Genomic DNA, 21,073 nt, shown 5'->3' on the forward strand with positions numbered 1-21,073 from the left:
TGATAGCTTCAAAGTCAGTAATTCAGAAAGGAACATTGCAACCTTAATCATTCGGAGGTTATCTTCCACACTTCTAATTTTGTAAATTATAAATCTGAGATAAAATCTTTGCTCTTACTTTTCTGGAACACAGTTCAATATACAGGAGCTGAGGGAGAGTCGATTCTATCCCCCAGCTGCTACTCTAGTATGGGTGAAGGATTCACTCTCTACTTGGTTGCTTCTCACTCTCTATTACGGTGGCGTCCTTTCCTACTTTTCTCATTGTGAACTATCCTGAATAAGAAGCGAGTTCTCCTTCAAGGTCGAGTTTCTACTAAACTTGGATTTCTTCCTGAGAGGATGAGCAAGCAACACCTTAGTCTAAACAAACATCTTATACCGCCCCGGGTGGCTGTGTTTTCCCCGTCTTCACAACAACAAAAACAAGATAAACAAGATGACTTCATCCTTTATATCTCAAGCCGCATTATCGTATCAGTAATCATAAAATCACCCACCCACTCGCTACTGAGTGTGTGTATGTGTGTGATGGCGGCGACGATGGTGGCGACTGGTGGGAGGTGGCCCGGTGCGATAGCCTACGCTCTGCCGCTGATGATGCTGTTTGATATGCAGCCTCCCTGACTGCAGTACCTTGCGGCAAGTGTCCAGCAATCACCATAAAGTGTCCAGCCAAGAACGACTGGGGAGCTGAGCTGGATTTGCTCTTAATCGTCGTAATAACTAATCCCTAGCATGCCTCGGGACCACTCGAATTAGAGAGTAACGTCATGTTTCTAATTCATGATCTCCTAACTGAAAGGATAACAACAGGGCAGAACGTAGTAATGATTGACCGGGGGGAGCCTGGCGAGCCGGGATCCTCTCATCTAATTACCAAAAAGGCCGGACCTCTAGAGGTATTGGGTTTCTTTTTCCCGTGTGATCTTGTTCTATGTCATGTTCCGTTTTTGTATACAATCAAGAATGAATCTGCTCATGAAGACTCACAATAATATGAAAGTGCATGTATGTGAACTTAACTGTGCTGTTACAGCAGACACACCACCGTCTGCATCATCTGAAGCAATCTGGGAAGATGTTATTTGCGAATAAATTAATCCGGACAACTAACCACCACATCACATCAACTACTTCATTCGCCTATTCCTATTCTAGGCGACCCAGCATATCCTCCTCTGCAGTGTTTTTCAGGAGCTACACAATATTCTAACCTACCACTGATTACTCATCGCGTTTCGATTAAGCTGACGTAGCGTCATTTCATAGACAACAAGAAACGCCAGTCAAGCCTGTAACGCTACTCCTGTTTATTGACTGTGCTGTTATTTACTGTTATTTCTCAGCAAATCCGAGCTACACAATATTCTAACCTACCACTGATTACTCATCGCGTTTCGATTAAGCTGACGTAGCGTCATTTCATAGACAAGAAACGCCAGTCAAGCCTGTAACGCTACTCCTGTTTATTGACTGTGCTGTTATTTACTGTTATTTCTCAGCAAATCCAAACTTCTATGCTTGCTGGGATAAACTTTGATGAGTCTCCATTTTTCTTTACATATTCTTGAATATTTTTATTTGGTGCCCCTTTTGGTGTATTTTCAAGGATACTCAAAACTGATTACTCTACTTTTTATCATGTTCTATATTTGGCCTTTATGCTAATACCAAAGATACACATTAAAAGTCAAGAAGGTAAGTATACTAAAAACAGGACTAATTATAATGAGACATTTTACATACCAAATATCTTATGAGCACATATATCATACAATAAGATGTAAACACACTGAAAGATGCTACAGGATGAGAAAAGGGGACTGACCTGCTGGGGTGGAGGAGTTTCAGGTGGGGTGGCATCCAGCTTGATGTCTGCAACAGCATATTCTTGACTCAGCCGCACTCTCTCCTCACCCTTAGTTATAAAAGCAAAAAATTATCTAGTTATTTTCTTATTCCTAACTGCCAGTTCAACCTTAGTAAAGCAGCATCAGGAAGAGACAGACATCATTTGCAGACATCCAATCTCTAGTTATTATGTACAATGTACCAAACAGACCCTGCTACCTACAGCCAAGCACCACAGACTACTCCATGGCTTATTCTGACCATTTTTATAGCATGGTTCAGTCTACAGACAACACATCACGCTCCATATAAAAAGCTGCTCAAGTTCATTCTCTCCAATGCATTCTACTTACCCTCTAAAATGTGTAGGCCCCAAGGAGAAATAGGATTATGAATTCCTTATCAATTATGACACAACAGTCATAGCTAATGGAAAAACAAAAGATGATACAGTGTAATCATAAAAAAATTATCATTTTGAACACAGCTCCAGGACTTGATGGAATCCTCAAGATAAAAAAACAAAAATATTAAAATGAATGGTGCTAATGATGACAAAAAGTCTAAAAAAAGCAAAAAAAAAAGAAGACATTCACAAAATGGCATATGTAACAACAAACCAAAAAGAAATACCTAGGCTAATACCTAAGCAGTATAGGCCAATTAGCTTGATATCACAGGTAATAAAAATCTTTGAAAGAGCACTATAAGGACATCCTTAAACATCTGATAAGAAACAACTATATAAAGGAAGGCCAACATGGTTTTGTATTTATAGAAGAGTTAAGAAACTGAATTATTTGCTTACAACAATAGCATTAGTGAAACTTTAATAAGAGGAAATAAAAAAGAATCTGTTTTCCATAACTTTCCATCTGACAAAGTAGACTACAGCTAAACCAAACATTATGGGCAAGACTGGTTGATGGATCAGGGGTTTTAATTAACAAAAATCCAAGGAGGCAGCAAATGGAACCACATCTGCCAAAGAAGACTCTAGCAAAAATGCCCCAAGAAATAGGATTTCCTCAATTCTATCGATATTAATGATATGCAATGACAAAAAAGTAAAACAAAGTATAGTCAGGTTCTCTACCTTTTAGAAGATACTGTCTGGCTTCTGAAAACATGCAGACTGTTGACTTATGCAGAAAGTTGAATTAAAATCATAGTAGATGTTTTTCTTAAAGCATTCAAAAATATAACCCAAGCCTCTGAGATAAATGATAGCTCAGAACACTGAATGAGTTACTTACTAAGTGTTTGATGGAATCAAGCAACTTCGTACGTTCCTTCTTAAGTGTCTCAAGTTCCTGAGCTGCTCTAGAGGACCTCACTCCTCCAACCTCCAGCAAGGCCAGGTGGGCATCCTTTTCACTTAATGCTGATGTCAGTGCCTCATGTCTAGGGGAAGATGAAAATAATAGTAGCAAAATTTCTTACAAATAAATCATACCATATCAATATAATACAATTAATATGATTTTTTCTTTTATTCACCATTTCCTGCATCAACAAGGTAGTGTCAAGAACAGTGAGCCTTAAGGGGAAAAAATCCTCACTTGGCCCCATTCTCTGTTCCTCCTTTAGGGAAAAGTAAAGCAGGAGGGGAGGATTTCAAGCCCTCCACTCCCACCCCTTTTAGTCGCCTTCTATGACACACAGTGAATACGTACGCAGTATTCTTTCTCCCCTATCCCCAGGGATATATATATATATATATATATATATATATATCCCTGGGGATAGGGGAGAAAGAATACTTCCCACGTATTCCCTGCGTGTCGTAGAAGGCGACTAAAAGGGAAGGGAGCGGGGGGCCGGAAATCCTCCCCTCTCATTTTTTTTTTTTCCAAAAGAAGGAACAGAGAAGGGGGCCAGGTGAGGATACTCCCTCAAAGGTCCAGTCCTCTGTTCTTAACGCTACCTCGCTAACGCGGGAAATGGCGAATAGTATAAAAGAAAAGAATATATATATATATATATATATATATATATATATATATATATATTTTTTTTTTTTTTGCTTTGTCGCTGTCTCCCGCGTTTGCGAGGTAGCGCAAGGAAACAGACGAAAGAAATGGCCCAACCCACCCCCATACACATGCCTTGATTCAATCCACTGACAGCACGTCAACCCCGGTATACCACATTGCTCCAATTCACTCTATTCCTTGCCCTCCTTTCACCCTCCTGCATGTTCAGGCCGGCCCTGATCACACAAAATCTTTTTCACTCCATCTTTCCACCTCCAATTTGGTCTCCCTCTTCTCCTCGTTCCCTCCACCTCCGACACATATATCCTCTTGGTCAATCTTTCCTCACTCATTCTCTCCATGTGACCAAACCATTTCAAAACACCCTCTTCTGCGCTCTCAACCATGCTCTTTTTACTTCCACACATCTCTCTTACCCTTACGTTACTTACTCGATCAAACCACCTCACACCACACATTGTCCTCAAACATCTCATTTCCAGCACATCCATCCTCCTGCGCACATCTCTATCCATAGTCCACGCCTCGCAACCATACAACATTGTTGGAACCACTATTCCTTCAAACATACCCATTTTTGCTTTCCGAGATAATGTTCTCGACTTCCACACATTCTTCAAGGCTCCCAGAATTTTCGCCCCCTCCCCCACCCTATGATCCACTTCCGCTTCCATGGTTCCATCCGCTGCCAGATCCACTCCCAGATATCTAAAACACTTCACTTCCTCCAGTTTTTCTCCATTCAAACTCACCTCCCAATTGAATATATATATATATATATATATTTGATTATACTTTGTCGCTGTCTCCCACGTTAGTGAGGTAGCGTAAGGAAACAGACGAAAGAATGGCCCAACCCACCCACATACACATGTATATACATGTATATACATGTGGGTGGGTTGGGCCATTCTTTTGTCTGTTTCCTTGTGCTACCTCGCTAATGCAGGAGGCAGTGACAAAGTATAATAAAATGAATAAATAAATGTATATATGTATATATACATCATATATCAGATACACACAACTCTTGATCACGAGTACTGGAAACATACTATGAAGTGAGAGAATGAAATATGCAAGAACAACCTGAAACAACAAGTATATAATTTGGAACCCTAATAAGTGTGGGCATTTGGTCCCATTCTCAAACTTTATAGTAAATTAAATTATGAATTATCTAAACAATTTTGTCTGGCTGCATGCAAGCAGATCCATATAAATGAAAACAAAGATAATGGTAATAGATACAGAAGTATTTCTTAATTACCATAAATTCATACTCACTTCATATCAAAGAGCTCCTGCAGGTGGTGTCGCCGTTCGCTAACCATAGCATTATAACGAGCCTCCACCTGTGACAGTCTCTGTCGTGTTGGCCGACAGGATGTGCATCGAAGATTCTGAGCATTTTGGGCACTTGCTAACCTATTCTCAAGTTTATTAAGCTGTAAAAAATATACTGAACAACTCAGAATGAGAAGTGCACACAACCCCTATAATGAGCACGAGATATTCTTTACAGAGTTCCCAATAAAGCATTTCAAGATTTTTGAGAAATATTCCATGAGAAAGTATAATTCTTTCTAAAAAAAAAAAATACATGTTTCAAGCATGAATTAGTATTCAGATTTTAAAACTTTGGTCTTTTATGCATGTAACCAAATCTTTAAAGCCTTTCTTTTTGCAAGATACATTTACTTTCTTTAGTATGTCTACTTGGCAAAATATATTTGCAATTACTGATTTATACACATGTAAAGAAATATTCTTCAAAACCACACAGATGGTATGCATTTAAAAACATTGTTATTATATGTTTCAAAAAGCTTTTGATGCCTGTATGTGATCCATATATTTCTTACTTCTCTGGGTAACTGGGTAAATATCATAAAAGACTGGTAATCTCACAACAGTACTAAAACTTGGGAATATCATTTTGGTAGGCTAAGGAAGTTCTCAATGCTCAGTTGCATGTGATGATTATTCACCAAATCTTAGAAGGATTTCTAACCTATATTATGTTTCATGATTTCTAAAGTCTTACAAAAATTTCCCTGGAAGGGGTGTTGTTCCATCACATGCAGTTATCACTGACTGATAATTCTCAGGGAAAAGGAAGGATTAACCCATCTCAAGCTCTACATTGGAAAGTAAGTTTCTGACATTTATTTAATGCTTCTGGCTTTCCCATTGTTGGTTTAATAAACATTCATGATAATGAAGATCATATGGTACCTCTGTTCTCTCAGTCTAAATAATCTTCTGGTCAGTGTCAGCTTGGTCATTCCATGTATTATCATTTCAGCATATCTGGTATGTTGATCGTTTTAAGCAATCTGATTTTGTTACAAGCACAAATTAACAGCAACAACTCTATGATGCTCACAGGAAAACAAGTTTGGTGAGATTTGGCAATGAAAACACACTCCAGTCCTCAAAATCCCACTGTCACATATTTCTATTGACCCCAGGGGCATCTCAAGAGATATTCACTAACCTACATTACAACTAATCTCTTTAAAACCTTGCTTACACTGATGTTCTATTTGCCTTATTTAGTTAGCATTTCTTCTCCTTTCATGTTTTTGTTGTTTAACGTTTCTTATAAGCTCTCTTCATTTCAGTTTTTGCTTTCAAACACATTATACTATAAATATGTCAGCATATTCATTCAGATGTCAAAATGATTAAATCTAACCATTTCAAATAGGATACTTTAGAAATACTTCAAGTGACTAAGCTGAACTCTGAAAATTTTGAGACTCACTTTTTTGTGCAATTTATGCTATTTCATATGCATCAACATTTTTGTGCAAATTATGCTATTTCATATGCATCACTTTTACTCTGCATTATTTAGTGAACTGAGACAGTATTTTCAAGGATATCCTTCAAACATACCTGAATGGCTAAGATACTTATTTGGCTACAGAAGACTCCCTTTAGTTTGTGATACATTTAATTAAACCTCCTCCAACTACATGATGAGTTTCCTCATTCATACACTATCCCATTAGTTTATGGGTTTCAACACTTAGCTTTCGTCCAAGACAAGTTCACAAGAGATGTATATAACTGACAAGCACAAGCCAAAACATGCTCTTTCATGCTCAGACACCACTGGTCTCTACACTTTTTCCGTGCAAGACATGCAGATCCTTGCTGCAAAATGTACTAAATTTCTCTATGATCATTAAGATGAACAATAACCAGTCTTGTCCCATTGCTGCGAAGGGGAAGTACTAAAAACTTGAGTATCAGATTGTTCTCTTAGGCAACCTAAGAGATGGGTCTCAATGAAACATCTATGGCCATGGATGAAAAAAGCAAAATAACAGTCAAAGACTCCTGAACCTTTCAAGGAACTGGAGGAGGACATCCCATCAAATTCATCAACCACTTTATATGTGAGTGTCAAATTATCAAAGCTATTTTTTCTGTACTTGTTACTTAAAAAGAGAGGATTCATTTAAAATAAACTGCTGTTCATGTTGATGTAAATGATTGTTAATCAATATCTACCTGTAATTCAAGAATAGAGTGTTACAATGCTAAACCTTAACAAAATGTTATCAGAAAAAAATACTGTCTCAGTCACATTAAACCTTAATGGTATAATAAATAGGCACATAAAAATACAGTCTCAGTGACATCAAATCTTACTATTATTTCAGGAATATCTACAAATTTACATGATATAATTTCCATGGCTAATGCAGTGATATTAGTAAATAACTGACCTTCTCAGTAATCTCTTTCCTTCTGTCTTCTTCATCTCGCTTCTCCATTTCCATGTCAGTGGCAATCCTCACACTCTGTCTTAACGCTTCTTCTAGCTCCTCTATTCTTTCATTCTTGTGTTTCACCACCACCACTAGTTGCTCTAGTTCCTCCATCTTCTCATTCTTCTTCATTTCCTCCTCTAGCACATGAATTTCTTCTTCCATTTCTTGTAAACGTTCTCTTTGCCTTTTGTTCTCATCACTAAGGTTGTTGATGAGCGAATCTTTGAGTTTGATGTCAACATCCATCTGGTCAATGCGCAGTCTGTACTCTCTCTGACGGCCTTCCATCTCTAATAATTCTATCTCCTGATGATCTGAACATGAATGTTCTTTGGGAGGCTGTGTTGAGGTTTTGGAATCAATGTACCACAAGGTAATATTCAAAAGAGATTTTCCATTTGGTTTCACAGATTATGGGATTGGATAAACCCATATTCATGTCCAGTATGGTGTGCATTGAATATATCCAGAGCAGCGATTGGGTTATGCCAATAGTGGTTATTCCCACATTGATCATCAAAGTGGAAATGGAACAGTTCCATGAGGCGGTCGAAGTGATTGGCAGGGTTGAGACAGAGGTTGACAATCAAAGATGTCCAATCAGGTATGTTTGTTTTAGGACAGTATTTGGTTCGGTGTTCAGTGTTCAGAAGGTGGGCAAAGAGAGGCAAAATGCAATTTGTAAACAAATATCAAATAAAACTACTTAAAATAGAAAAAATAGATTAATTCATAACTAAATTACTTTGAACTTTTACATATCCCTTCATTTTATATCTGAGGTCCAACAAGAAACTAACAAGATTCTTCTTTTAATTTTCATCCATTTCACAGGCACATTGAGAGATTAATTGAACAGGAAATGCTTTATTCTTTATAGTGCAATTCATAGAATCTGAGAGATGGGGCACTTGTCATCATATTTTAGTTAAAATTTCACTCAGCTTTCCTCAGAAACTACAACAACAACAATAACAACTCAACAACACAGGTAATACTTATTGCCTGTGACAAACGTCCATCTAATTCTAATGCTTCAAACATGTTCAGGATCATCATAATACAATTTTATAATTCAATTAGAAAAAGCTTTTCATGAGCCCACTAAACCCTGAGGCAGCATTTTGAAGTGGCTATATACAAAAAAATAAACCAAGAAAAACCAAAAGCATGGATTATTATAGGGTAAAATGGGAGATTGTATAAGTATCAAGAAATTCATGAATATACAAATAAGATAACAGTTTAGTGAATGATGAAAGATGAAAAAAATTTATGAATAAGAATTAATTAGATGAAGACATCAGAAATATTTCAAATTGGTATAAGAGGGTAATGATAACCAATTACCAAGAAATTACATAAACAAAATTAACATCCATGTTTCAATATAAATGATATTTAAAAGAATTACAGTGAATATTCAACATAATAAGAAATCCCCACATTAATGACAGATAAATAAAGCATAACAGAAAGAGGTGGGTCAGAGCGTTGGATTGGGGAGAAGCAGTACAGACGACGCAGTGTGGAGACAGCATCCGGCCAGGCAGGGGGAGAGAGAGAGAAAGACGGCCTGTTAGTAAACACAGCAGCATGCGGCGATCTCTTTTGCGACTGGCCCCTACACATCCATCCTTCAAACTGCACTGCCATTCGTATCATACCATGAAGTGTCATTCATATTTCCAGTGTACTACTCTGCTAATGATTACTTGATTATGCTTACAGTCAATCAAAGTTGAACATATTTCTTTATTTGTGTTTTGTTGCTTTGTACCTCATGTTCTTTGCATTATTATTCTGGGAGCATACATAGTCAGTGGTGCTTTATTCTTCATTCTTGCAATCATTTGCAATACAGTATATACAAGATTTTCTGCTCAAATGAGTTTTAACTTGAAAGCATTAAAGTCGGTATCATTTGATGAATCATCTGGGGAAAAGGATATTATTAGGGACAAGGTATTATAACAAGATAAAAAATCTGATGGTCTAAAGGACTCTCTAGAGTCAAGAAGAATGATTACAGGGAAAGTAATTTTCTTAATTTCAATCTTTTTCCTGGCAAGCACAACACCTCAACTAATGAGGGCCAGAACAAGGAAGGTGAGGGATAGTGTGAAGCAAAGAGAGTCATATATACTAAAATATAAATCATATCCACAACCTATTGTAAAAATACCAGAAGTAGTTATTTTCTTACATTTGTGTCACACAAGTGTTATGGGAAGAATAATATATCTATTGCCTTGTGATTGTGATGGACAACAGAGGTGAATGCTACATTTTCCAGAATGGAAAATAAGAACCGAGGATACTGTCTCGTCTTCGTCTTAATTTTTCCACTTCTGTTTTGAAAATGTTCTGGTACCTTTATGAGAGCCATAATTTTTGTCAGTGCATTCTTTATCATGGAAGGAGACAGACTGCTCATTTAACAAACTATGATCTTTGTAACATTTATAAAGGCTTAGAAATACATCCGCAAAAGTATCTATGAAATATGAAAACTATACTGCAGCGCATAAATGAATCTGTTATGGTAATCAATTCTGTCTTTCTCTGTCAATCAAAGTTTGATTAATTCTCACTCATTTCCACTGAAGAACATATATTTCCTGAACATTTCTTAAGCTTGCTAAAGTTGTTTCTTTGTTTTACTTTTACTCGCTAAAATTTAAACGTAACCAAGGAGCAGATGGGTTGTTTTTACCATTGCGGTCAGCTGATCCAAACATTTTCCATTATTTTCTAAACTCCACCATTCTTTTCTGATTTTTCAATTTTGAGAGGATAATAATCAGAGCAATCAAGAATTACATCTTCCACAAAAATATGTCATAAAAGAATATACTTCATGAGTCATAATTTCTTTCTAATAATAATGTAGTGGCTTGTTTTATTAATACACGTTTGTACAAGGCAAAGCACACATATACCGTACTACCTAACCCAGGCTGTAAGTCATATATTATTTGCTCTTCTGCATTAAAGATCAAGTAATTAAAAACTAATGCATATTAATGGAATTAGGCTTTATCTTTCATCAAAATATATTTCATAATCAAATTCATATATCTCATTTAAGAGAAATATGAATATATTACCATTACATTAGCAATTCAAATTAAAGGTGTCACTTCCAATCAAAAATTACTCACTCAAAATTCCTAAAACATGGATATCATGAGATGACTATACACTTTAGTCTGTGGAATACCTGTTTCTCCAATCAAACAACCATCTTTCTTTACCAGTTGAAACATAAAACTGTTTGACCTTCAATCAGGAATCAGTCATTCAGTATTCCTGAAAAATGGTTATCTAAAAGAGGACATGATACTTTGGTCCTCTAACTAACTGCTACATAAATATGATAACCCTTTAAATAACATCACTTAGAACATTCATTCCAGAAACTCACATGGAGGAAGGGGCCAAGTCTCATGCTGCACATATTAGGATGGAACTGAAATATTTATTCAGACAACATTAATCATGCTGTTGTTGACAACACAGCTCTACGCTACAGTTCTAGTTTTGTGATTCATCATCCAAAAGTACAGTATTCCTAAAGCTTCCACAGTGGACTGACAATTAGTATGTTACCATGTTCTATATGCAAGCTAGAAAGTTAATTCTATTCCACATACTCATGGATAGGTCAAGAATCAGAGCCAAACATCTAATCTTTTTAATCTGAACATAAAGTGACTCAGCAAAGGAAACAATTAATGTGATAATGAAACCCTCTTTTGTTTTCTAATACTAAACACACCTAACATGATACAGAATGCCAGTAAATAATGAGGTAAAATACCTGAGAAATCTCTTAACATCCAAACAAAACTACTAATAATTCAAAACTCACAGTTCATTTAGAACTATACCCAAATCATACCTCTTTACATGTGGGGAAATGCAGCTTTTTATGTAACAGTTATGATAAGAGACTATAAAGTCAGCAACTGCAAATTGCAATGATATAATCCAAAGCTTCAGCCATATCACCTTCTTTATTCATGATGATATAAAGGGATATATCATGTAATGGGGGAGATGTTGAGATGGAAGGGCTGAAAAGGCACACACTTGTTATCAAGCTATACCTGTGAGAGCCTGGGATAAGGACACGAAAGTGCAAAGGATTGATGTAAAAACTCTAGAGTGATTAGGAGACTTTAAGAAGATCCTGGGTAACACCAGGACTCTTTCTGAAAAATTGGTCCTTGGGCAATTATGAATGTATACATAGTGTAAAAAAGAAAAAAAAAAATCTTGTCTGCCTCCCTATACATTTTTAAAGGTGATTTCACACTTACATTTTAGTATTTTGTCATCTGTTCTTTGGCCTTGAATACAATATGTCAAAATCTGGGCATGGAACTGGCAAGGTCCCCTAAGTATTCTATGTCCATGTATTGGATCCATAGGGTTTTGATCTGGATGAGGTAAAACACTGATTTAGGTGCTGCAGGAAGCAGCCACTTGTTTGTGCATTCTGAGTGCTCAATGCACCTAGAAATCTTGCTTTCAGACATGAATGTGGGCTTTCTCCTCCTTAATAAGGCAAAAGCCAACCAACTTGAAGCACACATGAAAGAAACACAGTGCCCAGAATCAAAAATTCCCTAAATGAGGCAGCAGCCAGAAGAGTAAAGAAAGAACATCTTTCCCTCAGGATAACGTGGGGCACAATGAGGTGGGTTGCTCGTACTCAAATTGTTAAAAACAATAGTCTCAGCAACCGGATGTATAATGATTTCAACCTTTGAGTGTCACAAGCTTGTATCCAAAATAAACCTTAGCTGTGTATCACCTTTGAAAATATATGGGATAGACAATGTTTTTGCCCACGCACGCACAAATTCATATATATAAATATCAACATATACACACATATATCCATATACATACACATACAAAGACATATACATATATACACATATACATATTCATACTTGCTTGCCTTCATCTATTCCTGATGCTACCTCGCCCCACAGGAAACAGCATTTGCTGTTTCCCAAGTTAATGAGGCAACATTCAGAATAGATGACTTAGCTTTAGAGTAAAATCTCCTAACATGGTTTTCTCTATTCCTTCTTTTGGGAAAATATATAGGAGGCAAGGACTTCCAGCCCTCTGCTCCCACCTCCCTTAGTCACCTTCTATAACACACAGAAGATACATGGGCAGTGTTTGTTTTCCACTATCTCCAGGCATAAATATATATTCATCTATCATCACCCCAAGACCAATTTCTTTGAAAGAGCAATACATGATGTGAGGTGGTGTTGATTATGTAAGAAATGACACTGTAAGAAAGGTGTGGTAGTAAACACAGTCTGATTGAAAGAGCCAACCTAGGTGAAATAGTTGGACCATATGGAAGGAACGAGTGAAGAAAGACTGACCAAGGTGACCTACATGTTAGAAGTGTACAGAGTAAGGGGAAAGTAAAAGACTGAGGTTATCGAAGGATGGAGTGAAGGAGACTTCATGGTATGAAGGTCTGCAAAGTCAGAAAGTTGAGAGGCATGCATTGGATGAAATGAATTGGAATTATATGGAATTTGGGGAGGATGGGAGTGGGGGGAAGGATATGCCATTAATGACTGAGCCATAGCATGTGAGGTGGTAAAAGTAAACAATGAAGAAGTCTGTGGGCCTTGGCTGTGGATGGTAGGTTCTGGTTTTGGTAAATCATACAAGACAGCTAGAGACTGGATGTGTGTGGAGGAGGCAGCTGTTTATTTGTTTCTGACACTACCTTATCAAAGCAAGATAAATTATTTGGCCAGAAAAAATTAAAAAAAATCATGCTCCAAGTCTGATATAATCTTGTATGCATTGGGCATTGGCTCATAAATTTTGGGAGTTTAAGCTGGTAGAAAATTGGGTTTTCAATTTCTTTGTGTAATAAATAGCCCAAAGAATTTTTTAACAAGACATGAAAGACCGTTGCATCTTTAGCTTACCCATTTAATGCTCGCATTCTTACAATGATGATTTTTTCTTTGATCATACAATGACTACACTAATTTTACTAACATTCTTATTACTCTTTCACAGGTAAGCAGATGGCAACTGCTTCATTTAAGAGATGGTAGACCTATATGTTGCATTTGGTGGTAAAGATTTTAAACTTAGCAGATAGGTTTCAGGACTTGAAAGTGTGACGACGGTCAATGACCAAATTAATCAAGAACGATTATCCATACATTACCCTGCTTTGAACATGGTATATTCCACCTATGAAACAGATGGACAGAGAGAGAATACTTTTTTATAAAAGCCAACAGTAAAAAAAATTACTAAATGTTCTAGGATATATTAAGTAATAGCTAAAAGTTGTTTTTTCTTTTACATTTCAATTCCTCAAACATATATTGTGCACCAAATTATCACAGAAATACAGAATATGGCTGATCTGTTTGGATGTTAAGATCATTATATAATACAGTACATAAGTAAGAGAATAAAATAACTACAAATCCATGATAAGGATTTGAAATAAATAGTAATTCTTTTATGTTTAGTTTGATAAATACAAAGAGCAACTTGGTAAGACTAAACAGATATATGTTTACCTGTGCAACATTCTTAGCCTGCTCTAATGTGGCCTTTGCAGCTTCTGATGCTGCTGAAGCCTTTTCTGCTGCTGTCGCTGCCATCTGACCAGCTGAGGGTGTGCTAATTCCTGCTGGTATGCCATCCATTTTAGCTGGCGTGCTAGGGGTAGATGCTATGGAAGTCTTCTTAGGCTGGCTACCACCACCAGCAGCTTTCAAGGCCCTACAAATTAAAATGTATTCCAAAAATGGGTTATTTTACTAAACACCACAACAACTGACCTTTATTTTTTAATGTACCCTGCAGAGGGAAAATTGCCATCAAACCCTGATCACTATAAAAAGCTTTTTTCCTTGGTAGGAGTCTGATCAATAAAGGAATGAGGAAACACTTCCATCTGTAGGGATACTAGGCCTATTGTCATACACCCTGAGGGACAGCAATCTTCTGCTTTACAGACAGGCCCAATACTGCTTGCAGTATAACTGACACTTAACCCCCAACCCCAAGTGTATTGAGTCTTGCCCTAAGCAGACCTAGGGTTGCCAGATTTTGCTATTACCTTATTCCAATAAACGAATAAACAGGTAGCTATATGGACCAGATGAGAATAAAGGAAAGATGGGCTTGGAAGGAAACTGGATGAGCATCCAGTCAGAAAGAAAGATTTTCAGATTTCAAAATTCCATTTTTTCCTATGACCACAGTCTGCTAAGCAAGGGATGAGAGTATAGCCACATGGAAGGGAGGAGACAAATCCAAACTGGCTGGATGAGAAATAGAATGAGAGTAATAAAAGGAATGGAACCAAAAGAAGAATACCTCAGCAGCCCCATGGAACAGAAAAACTAGTCCACCAAGAACAGAGTGGAGAATGAGATGTGGAAGAGGGAAAAAATGGGTCGAGCTCAGCCATGAATGGCAAACAAGTTCAGGTGGTTACCAAGAGATAGAGCTATGGTCACACTCAGTATCAGGTTTTTCAAGGGTGCACAGAAACAAAAGAACATATATAAAGAACATGAAAGTGTGTAATATGTACAAGAAAATGAGAGAAATGAAAGAACGAAAAACAGTGAAATTAGGAGACAAATATGAAAAGAGAGAAAACTTCAATTAGCTGCTAAATTCATGTAATTAAACTTAACCAAGGATGCTGCAGTTGTGAAGACCACTTATCAAAGGGAAAAGTACAGTAGGAAATAGGGAAACAAAAATTATGAAAAATATGAAATAATCACTTACAGCTATATTCTATAAGAAGTGAGGATCCCTAATGCAAAGCAGGTGACAAAAAGGGTAAAAAGCATCAATGAGCAAACATATGACCACACTAATTAAGAGCGTAAAAGTGTATTGTGTGATATGGAGCATTAAGGATCCAGTGATGATTGTGGATGCATGCAAAAAAGGGGAACTATCTTTACAGAAGAAGTAAGGGCTATCCTATAGGGTCATGGACATTTAGGCTTAGTTATCCCTGGGGAGAGGTGTTCCTTCATTCCTTTGATCACTATGTGCTTTTGTCAGGTAAAAATAGATCATTACAATGAAAAAAACATATGTTTATAAACTTACATTAAGGTGAGATTAAGTAAATGAATGCTAATGAAACTGAAGTGTGGACAGAGCAATAACATGATGAAATATGGTTATGAGAAAGTTCATATCAAAACTTTTCTTTCAGATAAACATTATTTTTCTACTGCATGGCTTAAAGAGGTAACTAAACCAGTCAACTAGTATGAATAAATGATCTGTAATATATGATAATACATGAACCGTAATATGCACCCCCCCCTCTTTAAATAGTGTTGTGCTACTTTGAGGGCAATTATTTTGAGAAAAGTTAAACATGTAAGAATTCAAAACTCCCTACTCTATAACTGTTTTTTCTGAGCTATTTTGATTGCAGGTATTTTGAAAGCTGAATATGTAAGGATTCAAAGCAGCATTCATCATAACTATGCTGCATCACCCTATCCACAGTAACTTACTCTTGTAAGTCTTTAATCGTCTTGTCTTTCGCAAACTGCTCCTCCTGACCCATCTGCATCACTTGTAGAAGTCTTTCTGTTTCAGACTGAGCAGCCTTGGCATCAGATTCAGCTTTTGCTCTTTCCTTATACAGTGCCTCCATTTCCTTTTCTTTCTCACCTAATGCTCTTCTTAACTCAGCTAGTTGCTTATTGGCCTCTGATGGTGGTACCCCATCTGCTGCATGAGACTGTGAAAAAGTGGAAGTTAAATGTGATATATGTAAAATACATCACACAAAAAACAGAAAAGTCAAGTGCTTATATCTGCTTTAAATGCAGCATTTACCTAATAAGACAGATAAACATGACTCATAAATTTGTAGTAAGACATACCTCTTAGATAGGAAATGACTATTTTTTTGTAATAAATGTAAAAGGAAAATAAACAGTAATGAAAATGAATTTGACAATACACCTGTGAGAAAGGTAGAAGACATAAACAAATAATTAGAGATTAAAAAAAAAAAATCTAATTCCAGCAATATATGAAACAGTCTATTTGACTTTACAGCAAACCTAGATAGTTTGGTAAGGTCACTTTCACTGCCACCTCATGAAACTATACTTATACTAATGAGGAAACAGGATTCCCCTATAAAGCAACTGATTTCATCCTTTTAAACCCAGTATATATTTTGGTCTACATCTGCACACAATAAAACTAATCTTAATGAAAGTAAACCAAATAACATGTAATTACTTTCTATGAGTGAATGAGGGCAAACTAAGGCAGACCTGATGTTGGCCCTTTCAAGGGTAGGTACACACACAATAAGGTAAGAACAGCATAGACCTATGTTGATTAAGTATATTCCTCTACATTTGTTGTATTTTGGCCTATTTATGTCTGTCTCCATTATTTATAGGTTTTATTGGTCTCCTTTATGTGAAAGGTGGGATTTTGTTACCCTTAACTCCTTCACTATTCAATCAGATTTTATTTGAGTGACTCAAAATGATCAAATATCCACTCCACATTAACTAACTTTTGTTCTTATTCACTCTCACACACTTCCAAACTCTTTCACCAGCTTCTGGAGATTTTCTGTTGAGTCTGCCACCTTAGCTGTATCATCTGCAGACAGTACATGATTCAGCTCCCATGCCTTCCCACCTGCAGTATTCTGTACAACTGATCCATGCTCCAAAACCCTTGCATTCATCTTCCTCCCAACTACATCCATTAAATCAAATAACAAAGGTACTATCCAACACTCTTACCACAGACCCACCTTCACTGAGAACAACTTACCCTTCAGCCCTCCACTTGCACACATGCCTCACTGTTCTGATATAAGCTTCTCACTGCATTTAGTAACTTTCCATTTACTCCAAATTTTTGCTTCTCACTGCATTTAGTAACTTTCCATTTACTCCAAATTTTTGCTGTTCAAAAGATCAAGTGGAATATGCAAACATTTAATAGATTGTCAAATGTTGTACATCTTACTGGTATGAATTTAAAAGATACAGCGAGACATTTATTCAACATACTTTCGCAAGCTGTTGTTCCATGTTATTAATTTGCTCCCTCTTCTTGTTCAGTCGAGCATCCAGTTCAACTAATGTCTTCTCCTTCTCATCCAGTTGCTTGTTTCTTTGTTCTAGTGTGTGCACCTTTTGTTCCACCATCTATAAAAACATGAAATTATAGCACACAAAAGATGGTAAAGCATTAAGAAGGTGAAAAGGCATACCATATTCTCTACTCATCTCTGTAACATTCATGGACTGAAAGGCAATCTCCCCTTCTGTAGAAAACCCTCTGTCTGCCTCCTACCTTATCTTTTTCTGTTTCAAACCCAAGCCATTTTAGGAAATGCCCTAGAATTACACTAGTACCCCTTTTTCAGGGGCTTCTGAAGCTTTAAGGGTGTGTTAAAGTCAGCAGCAGGTAAAGGATTAATGCCTTTGAAAAAAGTTCTTTGTCAAGACTGTATGCTCTTTCATCCAATGAAAAAATTATAGCTTGTCAAAGGTGACCAATCTCTCACAGTGTAACTTCAAGCAAGTGGAGTCTAGTAACACCTAAATATACATACATATTACTATCATTGATGCTCTGTACATGCCTTCACCCTCTCAATCAATACCCTCCCATATAATTTACCAGGAATACTCAACAAACTTATACCTCTGTAATTTGAGCACTCACTCTTATCCCCTTTGCCTTTGTACAATGGCACTATGCACACATTCCGCCAATCCTCAGGCACCTCACCATGAGTCATACATACATTAAATAACCTTACCAACCAGTCAGTAATACAGTCACCCCCTTTTTAAATAAATTCCACTGCAATACCATCCAAACCTGCTGCCTTGCCGGCTTTCATCTTCCGCAAAGCTTTTACTACCTCTTCTCTGTTTACCAAATCATTTTCCCTAACCTTTCATTACTCATTCTCTCCATGTGACTAAACCATTTCAATACACCCTCTTCTGCTCTCTCAACCACATCTTTTTATTACCACACATCTCTCTTACCCTTTCATTACTTACTCGATCAAACCACCTCACACCACATATTGTCCTCAAACATCTCATTTTCAACACATTCACCCTCCTCCGCACAACCCTATCTATAGCCCACGCCTCGGAACCATATAATGTTATTGGAATCACTATTCCTTCGAACATACCAATTTTTGCTTTCCGAGATAATGTTCTCGCCTTTCACACATTCTTCAACGCTCCCAGAACCTTTGCCCCCCTTCCCCACCCTGACTCGCTTCCGCTTCCATGGTTTCATCCGCTGCCAAATCCACTGCCAGATACCTGGACTCTATCTGCTCAGTGTTATACTGCAAGTGAAAAGTCACCTTTGGCAAGATGGCATTACTGGAAGTACAATCTCGTCAAAGAACTTTTCACTCCAAAGGAGTCTACATGGTCTTGCTTATGAAAGTAGTGCAGCCTTGGACTGAAGAAGCCTTTAACAAGGTCCTGGGTAATACCAGGACTCTTTTACAGAAATTGGTCATTGATCCTTGGGTAATTATAAATATCTAAATAGGAGTTACCACGATATGCTTGGCAACAACTAAGAGAAAAGTCACCTCTCACTAAGAAACGTAATACATACACACACACTCACACACACACACACACAAGCTTATCATACTGATCAGCATACATATAAACTTATCCACTTACCTTCATTTGTTCTTCTAATTGTCTTTTAATTGCCTGTGAATCATTGCCAGACCTGGCGCCATTCTGAAGCTTCTGGTTTGCCTCGTGCAAATCGAGCTGTTTGAGTTAGGCATGGAAAATGATATATGAAATGTATGAGGACATATCAGATTTCTAGTTACTACATAATATGGGAAAACTTAATTTCTGTATTAAAAATATGGTGTAACCTCACTGAATGCATATCTATTCATACACTGTCATGAATTAAAATACCTCTAAAAAAAGATTTCAATGAATTTGGTTCTTGTATGTGGACTTCCTATCAACAATCATAAGTTATCTATCCAATCACACAAGATGTATCTGTCACTACTCATGATGACTGATGGACTATTAATAGATGAGTGTCATATTAGTAACATTAGTTAATTGAGTTGAATCCATTACAGAGGAGATGTTAGTCAGATATCTGATAATTGACAGCCTGAAGGCATTATAATGATACCATGCACAATGGTGCAACTTACATGACTATTACCTCCTCCTGAAGAATACATATACACTAACATATGCAGTGCAATGATAAAATGGTATGGTAACACAACAGTGACAAATAAACAGATAAGTGACAGGTAAAATTTTGACTGGATCAAAATATTGTAAATCAATTGGGGGACCATGAAAAGAAACCAGAGAATTAAATAATGACAACATAATCAAAATATGATATTTAGGGCTGATAAACAAAAAGTGTAGCTCATACAAGTCAGAGCTTACAAAATATATGAAAATTTTTTCAGGTCTAACAATATAATACATAAGAAGACCATTTCCAGTGAAACTGTACAAAAGCTATAAATAAAGCAAAGAATGAAGCAGTGATTTTCTGACAAACTTTTATAAACTAAAATGAGAAGCAAAGAGAGTACTAAAGTGGCAAGATCATAAGAAAATGACGAGTATTGAGAGAGGGATTAGGACAAGTACAGCATGTATCTATAGATATGCCATTACTGACTAAGCCATCTTATTATATAAAACGGATTTTGAAAAGTATGAAGACACAGAAAATTAGACAAATGGACAGAACAAACCATGAGGCTAATAAAGAAATAGAAGATGCAAAATGACTACTATGAGGCTTACAAATATATATAACTGGAGAAAACTGAGTAAATACATGATCAGATGACAATGAAATATCTGGCGAAATGTCTCATTTAACTGATATCTTGAGCTAATGGCATGACAAAATTACACTAACATATCATACTAAATTCAGTGAGTTCAAGCCAAGTAGGCACATGAAATTCTGACAATTACAGGAAAGACTGTTCTCAAAAATTATAATTAAATCAAGGAAAATATCTAAAGAATTATCACGCAAAGCATTAGTTACCTAATGATCTAAAACAAATGGATGCTAGATGTTTGTTATGGAACATCATTAACTGGCAGCATTAACATTTTCACATCTGTTTTGTGAACACTGTTACAGCCAATGAGAGCTTCAGCAAAAGAAGTAAACCTATTGTGCAACAGTGAATGGATGTCCATCCTGAGTTATTGGTATTGAGTTTATTCTAGGGGTTATTTTTCCTTCATCTTTATACAAAATCAATACATGAGAGTTCTGTACAATATATAAATCTGGTGAATTCATGAAGATACTGTATAACAG

General features: G+C 36.7%; 1 protein-coding gene across 22 annotated transcripts in view; it reads right to left on the reverse strand.

Annotated features, from left to right (window-relative positions):
• brp (ELKS/RAB6-interacting/CAST family member bruchpilot) overlaps positions 1–21,073 on the reverse strand; it is a 338,677-nt gene that overhangs the window by 10,659 nt on the left and 306,945 nt on the right. For 21 of the 22 annotated variants that reach the window (XR_011713723.1, XM_071670061.1, XM_071670065.1 and 18 more), the window contains 8 exons: positions 19,411–19,506; positions 17,749–17,886; positions 16,213–16,442; positions 14,233–14,437; positions 7,595–7,978; positions 5,139–5,299; positions 3,111–3,258; positions 1,832–1,921 (listed from right to left, as the gene is read on the reverse strand). Coding sequence is in view for 21 of the 22 variants with exons in the window: in XM_071670061.1 (XP_071526162.1) it covers positions 1,832–1,921; positions 3,111–3,258; positions 5,139–5,299; positions 7,595–7,978; positions 14,233–14,437; positions 16,213–16,442; positions 17,749–17,886; positions 19,411–19,506 (1,452 nt within the window). In the remaining variant the exon portion in view is untranslated. Of the gene's footprint in view, positions 1–1,831; positions 1,922–3,110; positions 3,259–5,138; positions 5,300–7,594; positions 8,773–14,232; positions 14,438–16,212; positions 16,443–17,748; positions 17,887–19,410; positions 19,507–21,073 lie in introns of those variants that run through there. The other variant, XM_071670075.1, reaches the window with a different exon arrangement.

Source organism: Panulirus ornatus, chromosome 14, assembly GCF_036320965.1.
Source record: "Panulirus ornatus isolate Po-2019 chromosome 14, ASM3632096v1, whole genome shotgun sequence".
In the NCBI taxonomy this organism is placed as follows: domain Eukaryota; kingdom Metazoa; phylum Arthropoda; class Malacostraca; order Decapoda; family Palinuridae; genus Panulirus; species Panulirus ornatus.